At 45.5% G+C, this 21416-nt stretch overlaps 1 protein-coding gene across 2 annotated transcripts in view; it reads right to left on the bottom strand.

Moving 5' to 3' along the window:
- The window catches only part of KMT2B (lysine methyltransferase 2B), a 63001-nt gene extending 44036 nt beyond the window's left edge, over positions 1-18965 (bottom strand). Inside the window, exons 1-3 of one of the 2 annotated variants that reach the window (XM_039325529.1) lie at positions 18108-18965; positions 5653-5728; positions 1347-3541 (exon numbers count right to left, since the gene is read on the bottom strand). In XM_039325529.1, coding sequence (XP_039181463.1) covers positions 1347-3541; positions 5653-5728; positions 18108-18470 — 2634 coding nt within the window. In that variant the 5' untranslated portion in view covers positions 18471-18965. The remainder of the gene's footprint in view (positions 1-1346; positions 3542-5652; positions 5729-18107) is intronic. The other variant, XM_039325530.1, reaches the window with a different exon arrangement.
- Between the last annotated feature and the right edge of the window lie 2451 nt (positions 18966-21416).

Below are 21416 nucleotides of genomic sequence, written 5' to 3'. Positions count from 1 at the left end.
TCCCTCATTTACTTCTCATTTATTGCTTAGAATATCTCAGAACCTTTTGATTTCTTTCCTAGGGGGAAAACATAAATAAAGATAGGACAATAAGCCCAATTCTTTGGATCCTGCACCACCTTTACTGTATTGTGTGTTAGATCTTGCCTGAGCAGGGGGTTGGACTAGAAGACCTCCAAGGTCCCTTCCAACTCTATTACTACTACTACTACTACTACTACTACTACTTCTACTACTACTACTACTACTACTACTATTATTATTATTATTACTATTATAACATGCTCCATCGATAATTCTCCAAACAGAGGGTGCAAATATCAAGACTTCTAACCTGGGGTGCATTCATAAAAGTAACTCATCTGTTTGGTATCAAAATGGATCTGTGGGCTGTGCTCAAGCAAAACCAACAATCTGAAAACCACAACTCCCTGCTCCCTGCAGGAAACGATCAGGCTGAGCCTGAGGGCGGAGTCAAATGCATCATTAGTTTGGAATCTCTACACTCTCTTAAGACACCTAAGTCCAGCCCCGCTTGAAGTCCTGTTAACTCTTATCTGACGCCAACGTTCCTCCATTGCTTGTATAGGTAGCATGAAATAAACTTGTACAAATAGTCCTCAATTTACAACAGTTCATTTAGTGACTATTCAAAGTTACAATGGCCCTGAAAAGTGTCTTATGACCGTTTTTCAACTGACTGCCATTGCAGCGTCCCCATGCTCACGTGATCAAAATTCAGATGCTTGGCAACTGGTTCGTATTTATGATGGTTGCAGTATGCCAAAGTCATATGATCACCTTTTGCAACTTCTGACAAGCAAAATCAATGGGGATACCAGATTCACTTGGCAATTGTGTTACTAAATGTCTATGAAGATTCTCAGTCATCCAGGTCATGGCTGTCCCAAAGATGCTTTTTCTAAGAGGCAACTGGACTTTCTTGTTATTCTTTGAAGACGTTTCGCTTCTCATCCAAGCTTCAGAACTATAGAAGCTTCTTGAATGAGAAGTGAAACATCTTCAAAGAATAACAAGGAAGTCTAGTTGCCTCTTGGCAAAGCACACTTGGGACAACTATGTTACTACGTCAACAACTGCAGTGACACACTTAACAACTGTGGCAAGAAAAGTCATAAAATGGAGCAAAACTCACTTAACAAATATCTCATTTAGCAACAGATATTTTGGGCTCAACTGTGGTCATAAGTCAAGGACCACCTGTTAAGTACTTTTTGACCTCTATCCTGGATCCTGACCTCTTGCACCCGATACCCCTATGGATGTGGCCTACCCTTGCTACGATTCCAAAACCCACATCATTCAACCTGGAGGGCTTCTCTTACCGGAATGAACTTGAATTGCTTCTGCTGGTCAATCTTGTACAGCTGTACCTTGGCACGAGTCAGCAGGCTATAAACTTTATCCATGCTGGAAAGTGAAGTGACGATGCATTTGGGCTGATGCACGGGGGGCTTCGCTTCCTCCGAAGAGAGGCTTGCTGGCTCTGCTTCACTCTCCGAGCTATCATCTGCTTTCTCTTCTTGCTCCTGCGCTCGGCTCGAGGGAGGCACCACTCTTCGGATCGCCACCTTGTGAACCACGCCGGGAGAATTGACATCCTCCATGGTGATCAGCTCTTTGCTCTGAGCTTCAAGGGGTTTAGGAACCTCCGTGAAGAGGGGCAAAGCAAGGTGGTTGGTCCTTCCCACCAGCTTTTTGCCACTGCGGGTCACCACAGGCTCATTGGAGAGCAAGGTAGCTTCTTGCAGCGGCACTGGGGGGTCCCTTCTGACCTCGGGGGAAACCGGGACCAGGTCAGACTCTTCGGGAGACACAGAGAGTGATTCATAGATCTTAAGGTGTGCCTCGCTAGGTGTAAACTGGGGGGCCCGTAGCAGGGGAGTGCGCTTGGTTGGGGTGGAAGAGACAGGGGCTGGTGCACTGGGCACAAGAGATGCATCTTCACTAGGCACCTGAAAGAGAGCTTTCCCCATATCTTTGGGAGACAAAGTGGGGCTGAGTGAGGTCCATCGGAATGTGGGTTCCCGAAGGATGGATCGCCGTTTCTCAGGCAGGCCTGGTGCAGTGGAAGTCATGTGGAGCACACTAGGGGAAGATGGGGGTGACGGGCCTCTAGAGGTATCTTTTTCAGGAGAACTAGGGACTGGGGGGTTCAGCTGTTGAGGGGTCCCCTGCAAGGGCAACAGAGAAGCTTCCTGCTTGTCTAAAGCCCCATCAGGAACAGGGCTTTCCAAGGGCTTAGTCGCCTTCTGTGGGATCTCATCCATAAAGCGACGGGGGGTCCGAATGAGACGAGATGACCGGGCACTCACCACCGGCATGATGAACTGACGAATATTTTTGAGGAAGGTGGTCTTGAGAGCTGGGACCTCCTCAGAGCCAGTGACTCCAGGCTGCTGAGCTGTTCCCCCAGCCTCCTCCAGCCTCATCTTGCCTGGCAACTGTTGAGTTGTCACGCGACGCCCACGACCCCGTTTCAAACATTGTGCCCTTATAGAAAGGGCAACACTAGAAGGCCCCTTCTTGGAAAGGAGGACTGCTCCGTCACTCTGTGGACAGGGCTGCTGGGGCTCCTGTTTCCAAGATACCTGGGTGGATGAAGGAAGAATGCCACCTTCAGGTACAGAAGACTTTGGTTCTGGTCCAGAGGCCTCTGGTTCTGGGTCAGGGGCCTCTGGGGCTGGCTGCAGTTCCTGGACAACTGCCTCCAGTTGTGGCTCTGGTTTTGAGACGGGAGATTTGGGCTGAGGAGATGATTCCGGGGCAAGATTTTCTGAGAGCAAATGAGGAGCAGGGGGCTCCTTCTGTTTGGGTTCAGGGTCAGAAGTATCTGGCTCTGATAAAACTGCCTCTGATTCAGAAACAGCCTCGGAAGGAAGCGGGGAGAGCTTCTTTTCTGGCACTACACTCCACTTCCTCTTCCGGCCCCTTCTGTGACCCTGGGTCTTTAGCCGGACGTGGGTCACCACCAACTGGCCAGATTTATGCCGCCTGGCTTTGGAGAAGAACTTGAGGATGAGCGGTGGTTTCTTCAAAGCTTCAGTTGGCTCGGAAGATGCACTGATCTCTGCGCACGGTGAAGGCAACTGTATATTATTGTTAGGCTCCGGGATGGAAGATGAAGTTTTGATGTTCTGGTGGGGAGGTCCGGGCCTTGGAATACGGTTCTTTGTGAAGGAGCCACGTGGCCGGCCTCGTGGCCTAGGTGAGGCAGTGGAATTGAGAGTCTTCTCTGTTGGTGGTGGAAGAAGGGGAGGGGTGGTGGATTTTATTGGGTCAGCAGCTGGTTCTGGGTCAGCTTGAGTCTGCTTAGGAAGCATCCTGACAACTTTTGGACCAGATGTTGGTTGCCGGCCTATCCTGGCTGGGGTTCCTTTGGTCCTCTGAAGCAGCTCAGCCAAGGCTTTTACCATACGCTCTCGCTGGGATTCCACCGCTTTTTGTTTGACCAACCTTTTGGAAACGGAGTCCTCAGCAAATGCCCTCCTCCTCCTGCCGTGTGGTGGCAGAGAAGCACCTGTACGAAGAGAGAGAAATCTTAGCTGTCAAAAAATGACTCAGCTACAAGGGGCGCTCACAAAACAATTTCCTACCCAGGCAGAATCCATTCAGGTAACACCCCATTACTAGCTGAAGATTGTCCAATGTTTAGTTGCGACAGTTCTGTTAATATTCCTCAACTTACAACCATTCCTTTAGCGAGCATTCGAAGTTACAACTGCAGTGGAAAAACTGACCTACAACCGGTTCTCATACTTATAACTGTCACAGCGTCTCCATAGTCATGTGATCAAATTCTGGCACTTGGTAATCAGCATGTACTTAGGATGGCTGCAGTGACCCAGGGCCATATGATTACCATGTGGAGAAGCCATATGTGGTGGCATAGAGCAGAGGTCTCCAACCTTGGCATAGAGGTTAGAATGCAGTACTGCAGGCTAACTCACTGCCCACCGCCTGGAGTTCGATCTGACCGACTCAAGGTTGATGCAGCCTTCCATCCTTCCGAGGTCGGTAAAATGAGGACCCAGATTGTTGGGGGCAATAAACTGACTTTGTAAACCGCTTAGAGAGGGATGTAAAGCACTGTGAAGCAGCAGTATATAAGTCTAGTGCTATTGCTATTTGTGACCTTCCCAGCCACCTTTTTACAAGCCAACTCAGTGAGGGAAGCTGGAATCACTTAATGTTCATGTGTGTCACCCAACAGCTGCAATGATTCACTTAACAACAGTGGCAAAAAAGACTGTAAAATTGGGCACGACTCACTTAACAATCACCTTGTTTATTAATGGAAATTCCAGTCTCAATTGTGGTCGTAAGTTGAGGACTACCTGTACAATATTGTGAAAGGCACACTTTGCCTGCTCACCTATGATAAATAGACTACCACATGTCATCCCACTGACTGAATATATACTGTACTATACAAATCTTCTGGAACGTTCAAAATCACCTTTCTTTCTAACAATGAATGATGCAATGAATGAAATTACAATACCCTAAGAAAACTTAGGTTGAGGCTTATAATATTTTTGTGATAATATTTAAACTTCATAAATTAACTGGTCAGAGGCAGCAGATAAATCCTCTGAACAGCAGACAACCTTAATAATAAGACAAGAGGTCAAGAAAGCAGATGTCAGGAATAGAATCAAAGGTGAAACTTCACATCTGGCAGAGTATCATACAAGCCAAATCAAGCTGCACCAAATGTCATGAAAGATTTTAAAATACTGGGAATCTTATAAAATTGGGAGAGCTTTCAAAGAATTAATAAATGGCATTAGTAGTGACTTTAAAAAGTTGCAGTATTAGAGTCCTTGGAAGTAATCATTCCACATTCATACAAAAAAGCCCCCCAGATCCTAGTATTAGATCCACTAGAAAAACTACTACTTTAAGTATAGTGTCATAACTAATGTGATTATTGTGCATGGACACAACTGCTGAAGAACAGAAGAAATTTTGGACCTGTTCTGAACAATGTCCTTCCTATATTGCAGTACAATATATCCAATTCAAGGGAGGCAGATCCCATATAAGTATGGAACAGCAACTTGTCTTTAAATTGATTAAATATTGTTTTTTTAAAAGTCCAAGTCAGACTAACATCTTCAAAATTGAAGACTTTCACATGAAGACTAAAAAACGGGTTCACATTCTGTCTGGGAGTCAGCCTTTGGACGTTACAATACATACATAGATTATATTTTGGCTGAGTCCAGACTTTTTGACCCTAAAGTCAAATTGACAAAACACAATGTACTATACAGAAGCTTATGGTTAGTGTGATGGCCTAGTTCACCCAACATACTAAACTGCAACACAACACAACACAAAAGTGGAATCTGTGGGAGACTCAAAATTAATTAATAAAAAGCATGAATGTCAAATAATGGTTGAGATTACCAATTTGCAAGATTGATACCTACTGCTGATTGCAATGCTCTCAACTGATACCCCATGAAGTTTTGGAGAACACTAAAACTCCACAGCAAGATGTTAAGCTAGCTAGATGGTCAAACTCTCACGAAAAACTTTTGAGTTTGGCCCATGCCCAGCCCTAAAGACCATGTTTGCAGATAAGACCCAAAATGCTCATCTATACCTACAGAAATTCCTTACCTCTTTTAGATCTTAGAGCAGCACGCAGTGAGCTTTGAAAAGCATCGTCCTCTGAATGGAAGCCCAGGAACTCTTCCTGCCAGGAGAAAAAAAAGTAACCATGGTCATTCCAACAGAAAGAGGGGGTACCATACTTATCATAGCCAGAGTCACCCCCAACCCAGCACTATTGAAACAGGATGTCCCAAAGGTGCTTTTTCAAAAGGCAATTGGACTCTCTTTGTTTTTCCTTGAAGACCTTTCACTTCTCATCCAAGAAACTTCTTCGGTTCTGATTGAATGGTCAGTCACAATTCGGTCAGAACTGAATAAAATTTTTGGATGAGAAGCGAAACGTCTTCAAAGAAAAACAAAAAAAGTCCAGTTGCCTTTTGAAAAAGCACCTTTGGGTCAACCATGATCTGGATGACCGAGAAGCTTACAGACATTTACTGAAACAGGAACAATGTTTGGATAGCAATAGCACTTATATACTGCTTCATACTGCTTTACAGCCTTCTCTAAGTGGTTTACAGAGTTAGCATACTGCCCCCAGCAATGTGAGTCCTCATTTTACCGACTTCGGAAGGATGGAAAGCTGAGTCAATCTTGAACCGGTAAGAATCGAACTGCTGGGAGCCAGCAGTCAGCAGAATTAGCCTGCAGTACTGCATTTCTAACCACTGCACCACCACGGCTCTTAATGAGATGCCTTTTCCATTATTTTTGGGGAAAGAATGGGGAAAATATCCCAGGCACATGTGCACATACAGCAGAAAAGGTTGGCCATTTTAACACACAGGTCGCACACACAAGTGACACACTGCATCTAAAGGAAGGATCAAGTTGACAACTCTGCATGGAGCCTCATTAGATCTGCACCGCCTTTACTATTTATTTATTCACAATTTAGATTTGAAAGGTCACCCAAGTCATAGCAACTGTCTGCTCCCCCCCCCCAATGCAGAAGCTTTTAATAGATTTGAATGCCAGTGGATTAGTCCTCAGTTTCAGAAAGAAAAACTGCAGATGTTAAGTTTTGAAAATGGAGGGTAAAAACAATCCTGGGACTCAACAGCAAAGAGAAAAATAATTCTACAAAGAGACCGAAAACCCTTTTTCTTTTGACAGGTGATCCATGATAAATTGCTAGATTTCAGACCCAAGTGTCAAGACGTAGTCAAGGTAGCAGCACCTGGGAAACAGATGGCAAAAAAAAAAAGTATACTGAGATCAGGTACAGATTCAGCTAAAGCTGGCAGGGCTTCTGCAGAAAATCAAGACAGAGACAGCAAAGCCGAAATGAGCAACTTTTTTCTGTTTGAGGCCCTATTTTCTCAAGATGAAAGATCACATGGCGGAGCAGTCAAGCCCAGCTGTTTGCAGGGTCAGAGAGAAAAGTATGCAGGGAGAATCTCATCTCTGTCTTTCTCTTCAGAGAAGGAAAATTCTTAGCAAAAATCCAAACAGATCAATGGCACAAAATGTCAAAATTAAGCTGACTGCTTATACCAGGTCTTCAAACTTGGCCCTTTTATGATTTTGTGGACTTCAACTCCCAGAATTCCTCAGCCAGCCATGCTGGCTGAGGAAATCTGGGAGTTGAAGTCCACAAATCATAAAAGGGCCAAGTTTGAAGACCCCTAGCCTTATACTTTGCCCCTGCGCTCTTTATTCTCATTTGTGTACTCTTTGTGGATTGTTGCATCTTTACATTCAGAGCTGTAACAGCAGTCCCAGCTGTTTCTAAATACAAGCATACAGGCAGTCCTCGACTTACGATGACAATTGAGCCCAACATTTCTTTTGTTAAATGAAACATTTATCAAGTGCATTTTGCCCTATTTTACGATCTTTATTGCCACAGCTCTTAAGCGAATCCCTGCAGTTGTTAAATTAACACGGTTGTTAAGTGAAACTGGCTTCCCCACTGAGTTGGCTTGTCAGAATGAGTTGAGTTGGCTTGTCACATGACCATGGGGATGCTGCAATGGCTGTAAGTGTGAAAAATGGTCATAAGTCCCTTTTTTCAGTGCCGCTGTAACCTCAAACGGTCACTAAATGAACTGTAAATATGAATCAGTTGCCAAGCCTCTGAAGTCTGATCACATAATCTTGGGGAGGCTGCAATGGTCATGTCTGAAAAACAGTCATAAGTCACTTTTTCATTGCTTCTGTGACTTCAAATGATCACTAAATGAAACGTTGTAAGTCAAGGACTACCTGTATCCTTTCCATGCTCCCAAGATGCCACTCTTAAAAGTGTATGGCAAACAGTATGGCAGTGGTCAGTTGCTGCGAGTTACGCCAGATCATCATCCCCAAAACAGATGCATTAATCAACAACAACCCTCTCCAGCTGGTGCCCACTGGTAAAGGGACACCCACTGGCAGTAAAGTCATTCAGAGTGTTCTAAAAACAGGAATACACATAAAACAGAGCCGTGCCTGGCTAACAAATGCTTCCGACTTTTCTCTCCCACCAGCTCTCATCCGATCAAGAATGCCGAATGGAGCTTATTATTCAGCCAGGGACAGAAAGAGCTGTCAGCATTTTCTTGTGGCGAGGGGCATATGGATCACTTGAAAAACAAACACAGGAAACGGAGAGGACTACTGCAGTTGGAAGCAGCTGTCAAGAAATGAAAATCTAGCCTGACCATGATAATGATGATGCCAGAAAGATGCCAGGCTTCTTTCTGAAACAATTTGGAAGCACTTAGAACCCCTGAACTGCAGGATTTGGGAAAACAAAGCAAGGCAAGTTGGTTTAGACGAGGAGTATCCAACCTTGGCAACTTGTGGACTTCAATTCCCAGAATTCCCCAACCGGCATTACCCGAATAAAACAGCACAATTGAGAACTGGATATATGGATCTTATTGAAGTAAACTGTAGAGATCATATAGAAATGAGAACTGTATTTTCTTTCTTATTTGCTGTATTATGTTAGACGGTTTTATTATTGTCTTTTGTATTCTGATATGGCTTTGCAACTAATCAATACATAATTATGTGCCATCCTACAGAACAAGTTAGGAATTCTGCCTTATCAAGCAGCAATTTGTACAGTGTCCTTAGGCAAGCAGCATGTACAGTAAATGTATAAAATAATCATATACATTTAGCACAATATTGTCTATAAACCAGGGATTACAAAGAAGCAGATTTATAAATCAGGGAGCACTGTTATTTTACAAAATCTGGCTTTTTAAATCTATTTAGCCATAATCCCAGGATCTTGTTAACATTCAGCTGTGCAGGATGTTCACCAACTCATGGAGAGGAAATGAATGAATAGGGGCACAATACTGTTTGATAAAGCAGAACTCCTGGTTTATTCTTTTGTTTGGGGGCGTGCACATGCAATGGTTTTATTATATTTCTTCCCTATTGAAATTCAAGGCAAGGTGCAACTAATTTGCAGGTATTCTTATTAAATATCAGCAAGATAGATGGGTTGGGACTCAGCTCAGTTCTTGGAGCAATTTTAGCTGACAGAAAGCTCTTTAAGAGGAATCATCCACCTTCTCTATAATCAGATGATAATTTATGCAGGCACTTAAGGTGCAAAGGTCATGCCTGCCCCTTCATAGGTCATGCTGTACTGTGCTAAAAGCCTAAAGCTTTGGAGGTCCATCAATAGATTTTAGGGGGTCTGTGAACTTGGATGGGGAAAAAAATACAACTTTATTTTATTTTATATATTTATATTCTTTTTTCTGAGAAGGACCTGCAAGTTTCACCAGGCTCTCAAGGGGGTCCCTGGAACAACAACAACAACAAAAAAAAATAAGAAGCCCAGTTCTACCAGAATGGTCATAGATATTACATATTTCAGTGCACCAACTTACTTTATACATACATGGCTGTCATTCCAGCTTCCAACTAATCCTTCTTCCAACCCTGATGCAGCACAAAGAAAGATAATGCAAGAATGTTCATTCATTCACTCTTGCATACAGGCCTGAGCTGGCAAAGGCTGCTGAATGTCTCAACCCATTCATGATTCTGTATTTTTATGTACCTTGGAAATGGAAAAAATAAACTCAAAAAAATACAGATGCAAATGGAGTCCATCTATGCTGGCCAGAATTAATGTTATTGTATAGGCCAGGGGTAGGCAACCTTGGCTCTTTTATGGCTCAGGAATTCTGGGAGGTGAAGTCCACGAGTCATAAAAGAGCCAAGGCTGCCTACCCCTGGTATAGGCTAATGAATGGATTACAGGCAATCAGTTCTTTAGCACATTATACAAAAACAAATTAAGGGGGAAAAGTTTCCTTTTTGTTCCTTAACTTCTGTCTAGTAATCAAAGCACCTAGCTATAAACCGCAGGAAATTCAACACTCAAAGGAAGAACACATTACTTAAACAGTCTTCAAACTCATGTGCACAAATGTTTCTGAAACCAGTCATAATAAGAACTGATACCAAGCACATTCTCTTCCTGAAATATTAATATTACCCACACTGGGTAATATCGGTTCTGAGAACTGAAGTCCACACATTTCTGAGTTGCCACAGTTGAGAAAGACTATATAGGAGATTCTGTATGGCTTACAACTACAACTGAACCCCAAATTTCCATTTCTAAGCAAGACTTGTCTCATTTTATGACATTTCTTGGCACAGTTGTTAAGTGAATCATTACAATTGTTAAGTTAGCCACACACTTGTTAAAGTGAATCTGGTTTCCCCATTGACTGTGTTTGTTAGAAGGTCACAAAAGGTGATCACATAATCCCGGGACACTGCAACTGTCATAAATACATGCCAGTTGCCAAGAATCTGAATTTTGATCACATGACCACGGGGATGTTGCAACAGTCGTGAGAAAAACGGTCATAAGTCACTTTTTTCACTGCCATTGTAAACTTTGAACAGTCACTAAACAAATGGTTGTAAGTTGAGAATTACCTGTACCAAATGTACTAAAAATGTTAGGCAAATTTTATTTCAATCAAAGTTTGCTAGACTGAGGTAGCCATTCACCTGGCTGTCTGAGGACAGTAAATGTTTCTCCCCAGGCAACCAGCACATAAAAAATTATTAACTGAAACAAATGTGAATTGGGGTTTCTTCCCCTGTAGGGTGAGATGAGATGAAGCAGTAAATATAGTGTGCGTGTGTGTGTATATACACATACAGATATGTGTTGTATTTACTGCGGTATCTCATACACACACACACACACACACACACACACACACACATTTGTTTTCTGAGGTTTTCGCAGGTGTTTGTATGTAGGTCTTTGGTTACTCGGGTTTTCTCCCGCGTAAAATTGGAAGTATCTTGGCGACATTTCGACGAAGTCCCACTCGTCATCTTCAGGCTGGTGTTTTCTAGGACGAACCCGAAAACACCAGCCTGAAGATGACGAATGGGACTTGGTCGAAACGTCACCAAGACACTTCCAATTTTATGCGGGAGAAAACCCGAATAACCAAAGAGCTACATATATACATATATGTATTAGAACGCTCTTCAAAAGAGTGGGCTCCCACTGCAATACAGCCAAAGCTAGAATGGAGGAAAGAAAATACCTCTTCCATGTCTGTAGGCGTAATGGATATCCTATAAAATTTATCAAACGCCATGGCACTCTAACTAAACCCCCCAACAGTTTACAAACGGGGACATTGCCATCTCAGACAACCCGTATTACCCTCCCTTATATTAATGTTTCGGAGGCCACAGCTAGGTTGTTGGCACCCTACAATGTGAGGGTGGCACACAAACCTGACCGAACGTTGCGTTCCTGTGTTATGAGACCCAAAGATACGCTCCCCACTGCCGAGAAGTCTGGGGTTGTTTATAGGATTAAATGCAGTGACTGCCCCAGTAATTATGTGGGTGAGACTTCGAAAAGAATCAAAACAAGGATCCAGGAACATAAATTAGCTATAAAAAGAGGGGAGCAATACTCCCAAATTTTAGCACATATGATGGAGTCTGGTCATGAGTTTGACTTCGATGGTGTGAGGGTGATTGCCAACGATACTTCAAAGAGCGGTAGATTACTTAAAGAGGCTTGGCTTTCGGGTGAAGGATCGATTAACCGACATGTGGACCTATGCCCAGCGCACTTAGCAATGAGAGCGTGGGAAGCACGTACCCGGCTGTCATGGAGAAAGCGGCCTGATAACAGAAATTTTGTGCATCTACCGGAAGGGACTGATATCGGAGGAAAGAAAGATCTACGATCTGGAGGACTAAGAATTTACGTATACACCCATCACAGACAAGGAAGCCCATCGATTCCAATATCCCGTCCCCTGATGTCTTGAACGCTCCTCTGCGTTGTGACCAACACCTGGAAACGGGCGCAGTGTGCATGCCGACTGGAATGTGGAGTGGCTGCCGCCCCAAGGGTCGTACGAAACCCCCCCCCACTTCGGACAGCACCCCCGCCGTTGTTTGCTTACCTACTAACCTGCTGGGAATGTGTGCGAACTTGGAGGAGATGGCGATGATAGCGAGTGAAGGGGCGACGGCACCTTTGAGACTTTCACCGCGCCGTCGCACCTGCCCGAACCACCAGAATGGAATTACACCCCCGAAGGACGTACAAGAAATAGGCGCCCACAATCATCCCACCGTAGGAGTAATAACCCGCTCCCCAAAAGCAGCACAACGGATACACGAGGGCGAAAGGGTTGTCAGTAGATCAGGAGTTGCTCCGGACCTTACGAAGAGGGAGGACAGGGGATGCCGGTTAGGTGAATGCCGAAACGTATTTCCCTGAGAACATCTGTTGCTCCCGTAGCTGAACAACGAGAGCCACGGGTCGACCCATACAACATGCTGGGGGCTGGTATGAGAGACGGGAGGATGGAGATTGTCAGTGATGGGGGTTGTATGAATGCCGGCAGAATGAAAAGAAAAAGTATGTTGGACAACAAGACTGGATGCAGGATCCCTAGGGCGAAACCTTGTCGTAGAGAAAGTGAAAATGGCTACGATACACACCAAAGGGGTGAAGGTGGAAAGCGCCCCAAAGAGTATGAGAAGAGGAATCAACTTAAGGACGAGAGGTGTATCTTGACCTGGGGAAACACGGGACGCTGCCCAGATTTACGAACACGAAAAAAGGGGGAGGTGGGTAGTAATACACATATAAGCAAAGGATGCAAGGATAAATCAATTAATTTTGTAGATGAGGCAAGGATTGGCCGGCCGGGACCTATCATGAGGTCCAGGAGCCGAGCACAGACACTGTTACATTTATAAGCAAGCTCTCCCATCAACCTGTTTACACCCTGATGATGATGGCAGTTTTAGGCCATCGAAAGCTTGGTTTTGTTTATTAAAACTTTATTGTTTGTATTTCCTGGTGATCACTTTTTTGTCTTTTAATACACACACACACACACGTACATATATACCAAGCATCTCATACACACACACACACAGCATAATTTATGACGTTTCACACAATTTAAATGTGTCTGTGTGTACGTATTTCATCCTACAAAAATTCTACAGTTACAGCAAAGGCAAAAATTCTAAGACACGGGTCCCTAACCTATGGTCCGCGGCCCAATACCAGGCCGTGGCCTATTGGCCATTAGGCCCTGGGAATCGCTGGTGAGCCCCCTCACTTGCGGTAGCACTGCCATGCGGGTGCTAGCAGCCCCATTTCTGCATGCGCAGGGACGCTAGCATCACTGCCAACGTCACACAGGTGCCAGTGGCCCATTTGCGTATGCACACAGGTATGTTTTTATTCCCGTGAGCTGCAAAATAAGAAAAGCTTTTTATGAGGTACCCATTGCCACCCATATATAGTGGCCTTGAGAAAACAGAAGTTGCAGGTGGAGTGCCTGAAGGTCCCGACACATTCCACAGTAGGATAGATGCTCATGCATTTCCAATAGAAGAGGGAAGGTACAAATAAGTATGGAGCTTCAGTTGCTGCTAGTACTATATCGCCAGCAGCATATTTCATGAAGAGCTAGGACAGGGGTCGGTAACCTTGGCTCTTTTATGACTTGTGGACTTCAACTCCCAGAATTCCTGAGCCAGCATGGCTCAGCATGGAAACCTCTCCTTTTCCCCTCAGCATGGCTGGCTCAGGAATTCTGGAAGTTGAGGTCCACAAGTCATAAAAGAGACAAGGTTGCCTACCCCCCAGCTAGGAGGTTACAGCTTATTGGGCAAGTTTGAAGGGGCCTGGGGAGGAGAGTAAGGATCTTAACAGTTTTATTTTATGGATTATTTATACTTGTAGAAACCAGCAGCTTTATGCTTGTAATAAGAAATAATATAAATCCTCTACAGGTAATCCTCGACTTATGACCACAATTGAGCCCAACATTTCTACTGCCAAGCGAGACAGTTAAGTGAATTTTGCCCCATTTTATGACCTTTCTTGACAAAGTTGTTAAGTGAATTCACTGCAATTGTTAAATTAGAAACACAGTTGTTGAGCGAATTGGCTTTCCCATTGACTTTGCTTGTCAGAAGGTCACAAGAAGGGACCACTTGTCCCCGGGACACTGCAACCATCATAAGCATGAGTCAGTTGCCAAGTGCCAGAATACTGATCATGTGGCCAAGGGGATGCTCCAACAGTCGTAAGTGTGAAAAATGGGTCATAAGTCACATTTTTCAGCCTGGTTGTAACTTTGAGCCGTCACTAAATGAACTGTTGTATGTCAAGGACTACCTATATTACTGTAATTGAAATACTATGACCATTCCTTACTAGTTCTGCAGCTTTCAAACTTGCTTTCTATTTAATCTATCCATTGCAATGGATTCTGAGATGTATTCTACGATCCATGTCATTCACACAGGAGGCCTTCAAACCCTATTTTGAGGGCTTTAACTCTGGAGTGGATAACATTTTGATAGCTGGAAACTATACTCAGATTTTTTTTTTTAAAAAAAAAGACTCAATACATGGAGTGATGATTAATCACAAGGGCAGAGATAAGATGCTTTGAGGATTTTTTTTAAGTTGATATATTTTTTCCCCCCTTTTCCTTAGACCTACTTAAGGATGAGCAGTGCAGTGTCCATGAAGTTCCTACATCATAAGGCTCACAGGCAGCTCTGGGGCCATGAAAAGGCTATAATTTGGAGGTATATGATAAGATATATTTCCCAGGGACTAGAATTCTATCTTAGAATGTATTCAACCCCGGGTCAGTCAGGCAATTGGTTGAGTGGAAAATGTAACTTGTAAGAAAAATGTATATACCATTATTAATGGAACTCTAATTGAGGCCTGCTCAATCTGTAGCGCAAAAACTGCATAGATCAACAGAGACAAAGAACAATTGAATCTTTCAGTTCCCGAGGTCTACATACAGTACTTGTTTACACTAAGTAAGGATCATGGCAAGAGCCATTGGCAAGGAAAGGACAAACTAAAATAGTGGGTGAAGGAGAAAAGGAAAACGTAGAGAAACACTTTTCTTCCAACTGAAATAGTGAATTTAATGAAGCTACACACAAGATGTGTGCCTATTCAAAAAAAATATACACTTGTTTGTACAATTATAGCTATGGAATGCACTAAACACCAGATGTGGTGAACAACTATCAATTTAAGCTTAAAGAGGACTATGCACTAATAGAAGATTGGGCTGTAAATTGTCACTAATTCTGATAGGTGTATATTAATCTCTAAAATCAAAGATCATGCAATTCTTAAAAACAAACAGCTGGCACTCTTGTATTCTGTTTGCAAGCTCTCCATATTCATTGTGTTGGCCCCTGTATTGTGCACAGCAGCAAACTAGATGAATCTTAGAGACCTTCTCTTAAGAGGCAGAGACTTATGTTCAAACTCATCACAACTGAGATTAATTTTCATCAGTTTTGATGTGGAGTACAAAACCTTCTAGTGTTTTCTGCTTACCTAGCCTGATCAACCTAAAATGTTATTTCACAAATCCAAACACCCCATTGCTCTCTTGTGTGCTGTCAAGATGTCAAGTGCTAAGGGAGAAGGAATAAGAATTGAGCTTAAGGGCCCAATCCTCACAGCCTTTCTCATGCAAGCTAAATAATCACTAATGACCAGGCCAACTTTCCAGTTACACCCAAATGACAAAACCAAAGGAGGAAAAGAAACCTTGATGACAAAAATCATCATCACAACAGCTCTGGCAGAATCCTCATAATTGTGGCTTTAAAAATATGAACACAGTGCGTCTTTTGTGTAAGGTGTGAGAAAAAGAGTCGTGCTTGCAATATTTCATCTGGGACCACAGAGACTATAGCTATTGCAGCAGGTGATAAAAGGAACCCCACTTGAAGTACTAACTAGGTATCTGCTTTGCTTTGCCATGTTAGGCCTGAGGTCACTATCCCAGTGATGGTGAACCTTTTAGAGACCAAGTGCCCCAAAACTGGCCCCACCCCACCCTCCGCCTGCCCCCACTTCACCCCTGCCCCCAGCCCGTCCTCGCTCCGCCCCTACCCCGCCTGCCCACAGGGTCACCCACCGCTTCCACAGCCACCGCAGATCGGCCAGGCAGCCCAGCAGCACCATGGCAGCCACTCCCTCCGCCCACGCCCCGCAGCATCATCTACGCACTACAGGGCGCAAGTGCAGTGTCTTGTCCCCGCTGCCCAGTCCTTGGCTGTGCTGCTCGGGGGCAATTCTCCTACGTGGAGGCTGCTGGTGAGGAGGGGGCCATGGGGGGAGGCGGGGCTGGGGCGACGGCCTGCGTGCCGCCTCTGGCATGTGTGCCATAGGTTTGCCACCACTGGTCTATCTTAAGATGTAAAGCATTCAACCTTAGGAAACAGTGACCCATGCCAAACAATTTTCAAACCTTTGACTTGTGGCCTAGTTTCAAAGGCCACATAGACTTTCTGTTAGGATTGATCCCCTTAGCTTCTTCTAGAAGACTAGGTACTTGATATCACCCGGCTTCTGAAACCTGTCAGGGAGCCATAACCCATCATTTTGCAATCAGCAACAGCAACCAGCCCCCAATACAAAAATAAATGGTAAAGGCCTATTTGATGTGCTGCTTCCAAGTTGCAAAGACAAGTTGGGGCAATGCCAATCAAACTGAAGTAGGGGGAACTTTATACTCTATCTGCAAGTGGGACTCATGACAGAAAGCGCTTCCATATCAATAACCTCTTCCAGGGGAGGGGATGTCCCTCAATTTAGTGCTCATCTCACTTGTTTTTTTTCTGGATGACAATTATGGAAATGCAATTCATATGCAAGGAGCTGCCACAAATATCTGAAAGTCAAGCCACCATCCAGCCTGTTTCTCACACTTCGTAGACATTTTCCGTTTCCTGGATGTTCCTAGGTAACTTTTTGAAGTTTCTGGAAGCCAGCAACAACATCTTACTCCATAGAAACCTCTAGCCTTTCAGGAATCAAGGGATTCCTTTAGAACCCTGCAAGCATCTGCCAAGCTGCTTTGTAAAAAGCTGTATGAGGACCTCTCCGGTTAAGCTGGTTCCTCCAAGGATCAGGATACAGGAGGATGGAGGAAGAGAAAGCCTCTCTGGCAGGTGACTGTTCAAGGAGTAATTCTGGAGGATCCAGGAAGAAACAAAGGCAGCATATGTCTGAATGCACCACACCTCCAACTAACCAGGAACAGGCCCTCCTCCCTCTCCCCCAAAGAGCCACCTTCCTATTAAAGAGCACCTAGGAGCAAAAGGGAGAACAGCTGCCTACAAATAACAAGGGCTGGAAGCAAAACCCCTCCTCCACGGTTTCCCCCCAGGAGGACAGCATCTGTTCACCATGGCTACCCCATCACACCTGAACTAGTTGCACACCACGCCGTGCCAGGCGGCACAAAGGGAGGAGCGGGTTTGATAGCAACGGGGCACAAGTTCCAGGAGGCTCCCTGCCAGTTCAGCTGCATCCCCAGCCGGATTTCTTTCTTCCTAGGGAAGGGAAGCGCCCCTGGGACCGAACTGCACGCCCGGACTAGCACGGCGAAGGTGGGAAGCTATCAACACCGACGGAGGCCACTCGGAGCATTTAAAAGCAGCCGGCAGAACTCACTGCTGGAGCCCACAAGGCCAGGCAGCAGCGCTAAGTCAGCTGGAAGCCCACCCGCCTCCTCCGCCTCCCCCCAAGGCCGCCTCTGAGCGAAAACCGCCGCAATCCACGAGCAGGAGCCGCGGAGCCGGCTCCGTCCTGATGCCCGAGACAGACCCACGGTGGAAGGGCTGCCACGACCCTGCCTCCCTGCCTGCAGCCCACCGGCCCCGCAGGAACCTCCGGCCCGAGCATCGCAGCCCAGCTGCGGCCAGTCTCCCAGGGGGAGACGCCCGATCCGGGGGGGGAGGGGAAGGGAGAGGGAGAGGGGGGGGGGAGAGAGAGAGAGAGACAGCGCGGCTGCCCGGAAGGTCGACCCGCCGCCCCGCCGCGTGCATGGGCCTCTCCGCCCGGCGAGGAAGGGAGCGGGCTCCGTGGCGCCAGGGCCGCCCTCCTTGTCAAAGGGGCTGCGCCGCCGCCGCCGCGGGATTCTCACCGGCTCCTCCTCGCCGCCGCTGCTGCCGCTGTCCCCCAGCAGGCTCTGCAGGCGGCGCCAGCTCCGGCTGAGGCCCAGCAGGCTCCCCAGGGTGGTGTCCCCCGTCGTCGTTGTCGTCGCCGCTGCCGCCGCCGCCACGGCCCGCTCGCCCTCTCCGGAGGCGGCCCAGAGCAGCAGCTGCGGCGCCAGCAGTGAGATCCGCGCGCGGCTACCGGCTCCGGCTCCCCGCGCGCGGCACCCGCCGGGTCGTCCCGGAAAGCGACCCCGCGGCACCCAGGCCCAGGAGGAGGAGGAGCCGCCGCCGCCGCTACCGCCGCCGCCTCCTCCCGCCGCCGCCGCAGCAGCAGCCGCCGCCGCCGCCATCTTTAAACACTGAGCGGAGACTAGGGGGCCGGGCCACCACAATAACAATCCTCCACCAGCGCCTCCAGCTCGCGGCGCGAGGCAGCCTGGGAGTCCGAGTCCCGCGTCGGACAGCGGTGCCCTGAAAGAACGAGGAGGGGGCGAGACTCCGGGACCGCGATTCCCGGCGGGCGCCGCGGGCCGGAAACGCCCGTCTGACGTGGATGCGGATTGTGGGAAAAAGAGTCCTAGTTGGCGCTTGGCCCTCTGCAGTCCGGTTAAGGCCGTGAAAGAAAAAAACTACGTTTCCCATCGGGCACCGCGACTGCACTGACGCTAAACGGCCCTTAGGCATGGTGAACGATTGAGTCGGGTGTAATGGTCGCTCGCCCTGGAGAAAGAGGGAGGTCGGAGGATCTGTTAGAATGTCTGTACAAAGAATAAAATTCGGTCTTTGCCTGTGCTTTACGGCGCAGAGTATTACTGCTCTCTCCATGCACTGTTGCAAGAGAAGTCTTTTAAACAGCTAATAGGAAGTGAATCGCTTTTGCGTTCAGAGATGCAGCTACAAGACTACAGACCCCAGGATGCAGCGCGAGAACCGATTCCCTTTCCGCGAATGCTGGGAATTGCAGTCTGCGTCTAGGCTTTCTGCTTGATGGTGCGATCTATTGCAATGTAAAAACCCGGAAGAAGCTATGAAAGGGTTTTTCCTTTGACAAGCTGCGTGCGGGAATGAGCTTGCAAATTTGCAAATCAACCGTGCAAAGGGCCCCACATGTCTGGGGTTGTGGTGACGGGATATCAAGTCTCGTCCTTCCACTCCTATATTTGCCAGGGTCAGTTTGAGGCAACTCGTGCCTACAAGTCCCAACCAGCTATTCGCCTCAAACATGTCAAAAGTTGAAGAAGAATGAATGAAGACCGCATATCTATCTACTATAAAATATCATAACTAGGCAATTCTGAATTGGGGCATTCTATGTCATTTGCTGTAAAAAAAAGAGGGAGAGCAGATACGTCTGACTTCCTAGCCAGTAGGGGCAGTTTAGAAAGGAGTTTCCCATTTCAGAGCTCAAGGCTATGAGCAAACTAACCAGAAAATGTGCATCCCACACATAAAAAGAACTAAGCATTCAGGCAAAATCAAATATCAACAAATGCCCCAAATAATTTTGGCAATAAGAGAAAAAACGTTATTATGATCGACATAGAGTTCAAGCTGAAAGTTTATTATCCAGACTGGCAGTCATTAAGTTAAAGAAGATCGCTTTCTGCCACCTTATTTTCAACTTGTGTCAACCTTTTGGCCTATGATTGCTACTCAATGCAGTTACATTGTAATCCTTTTTATCATCACAATGTTACCTACAGTCTGTGCACACAACACCGGCCTAGTTCAATCCTGCCTTATTTGGATTGTTCTGAATGTAAAGTGTTCCTTGTTCCTAATCAGTTACTGTTCATTGCAACTAAGCCAAATAATTTGTGCACATGTACACACATACAATTATGTACAGTAAGAGTTGCTGCCAAGTAAGGCTATAATGAGTGCAGCATTTCAAAGAAAATCCCCCAAAACAGTGAAACAGCTGACATGTATATTTCATTAAAAAAAAAACAATATTTGATTTTTTAACAGAACATGACAACCAAGAAATAATAAAAGTTAAGCAACCAGCCCTAGGGAAATACAGGTTTACTTTAAAAAAATGAATATTGGAAGTATTTTTGAGATTAAACCTTGAAAACTTTCAGTGGGAAAAATTTTCGTGTCAAGAAATTTTCCACATCAGACATCTGGCATTTTCAAAATAATGTTTTTTTTGTTCAGGTGATTATTTTTAAAAATTGAGAAGAAGTGATTTCCTGCTGTTTCTGATGTAACCAAAATACATGCGCAAGCTATGGATTTTGAGTTGAATATATTAAATGCAATCATATTCTTTGCATAGGAAAGAATTCCAATTCCATTTTTTGGGGTTGGGATGAGAACACATAGTCCAGAAGTAACTTTTGTTTTCCTGACGAAGCCTAATCCATGTTTCTCAACCTTCTCAACCTTAAAATCTGTGCAGGTCCAGAATTCCTTAGCCATCTGGGGAACAATGGCCTAGTCAGAACATTCCTATCATTAGTTTAAGAAAACAGAGGAAGGATGTTGCCTATGGATGAATGAGCTCTGAAGGATTTGGCAGGGGGCTGGACTAAATGATCCCAAAGTCCCTCAATAATACATACAATTTTTCAGAAGAAATTAACATACTGGCAATTCATTTTAAGCAGCAGCCACCTCATTGGAACAGCCAATCTATTAAGGAGCCTCAATTCCACCTGCTTTAAGAAGTGACTGTAATCTTGAGTTTGAGACATTTGGATTAGAATCTTCACTCCTTTAATAGTGCCAGAGAAGAAGGAGGGGGGAAAAGTCACTTTGCAGTGGCCACAAAAACTCATGCTGCAAGTTTGCAATTTTGTATTTCACCAGAATCACTTGGTGATTAGTAAGCTATTCTCTTACTGCCACAGGGAATGTATTTTCTGGAGCTTCAAGCTACAGTAGATTTAGAAACATGGCTTATGCAGTTGATCTGTTTTTGGACATGGAGAACTGCCTGGAACATTAACAAATTACCAGACTTGGGCTGGTTTTAAGCCAAGTTTCCTCCACTCTCACAATTCCTTGCCATCATATAGTACTGGGAATTCTGGGAGCTGAATCCCACTCATTTTGAACTTGCTGAGGAATATTTCCTAAACTAAAACATGGCCATCTATTTGTTGTTGGATAGGATCCTGTGAATTTAAATGGACTCCAGAAGATGGTAGAGGACAGGAAGACCTGGAGGAACGTTGTCCATGGGGTCGCGATGGGTCGGACACGACTTCGCAGTTAACAACAGGATCCTGTGGTTCGGCCTGCTTGGTATAGCATTAACACCTCATTGACTGTGGAAAGTTGGTAAA

This window comes from Crotalus tigris, unplaced genomic scaffold (genome assembly GCF_016545835.1).
Source record: "Crotalus tigris isolate CLP2741 ecotype Arizona unplaced genomic scaffold, ASM1654583v1 scf7180000024338.4412243, whole genome shotgun sequence".
NCBI lineage: Eukaryota > Metazoa > Chordata > Lepidosauria > Squamata > Viperidae > Crotalus > Crotalus tigris.
The sequence above is the reverse complement of the archived record's forward strand: the minus strand, read 5'-3'. Positions and strand labels throughout refer to the sequence as shown.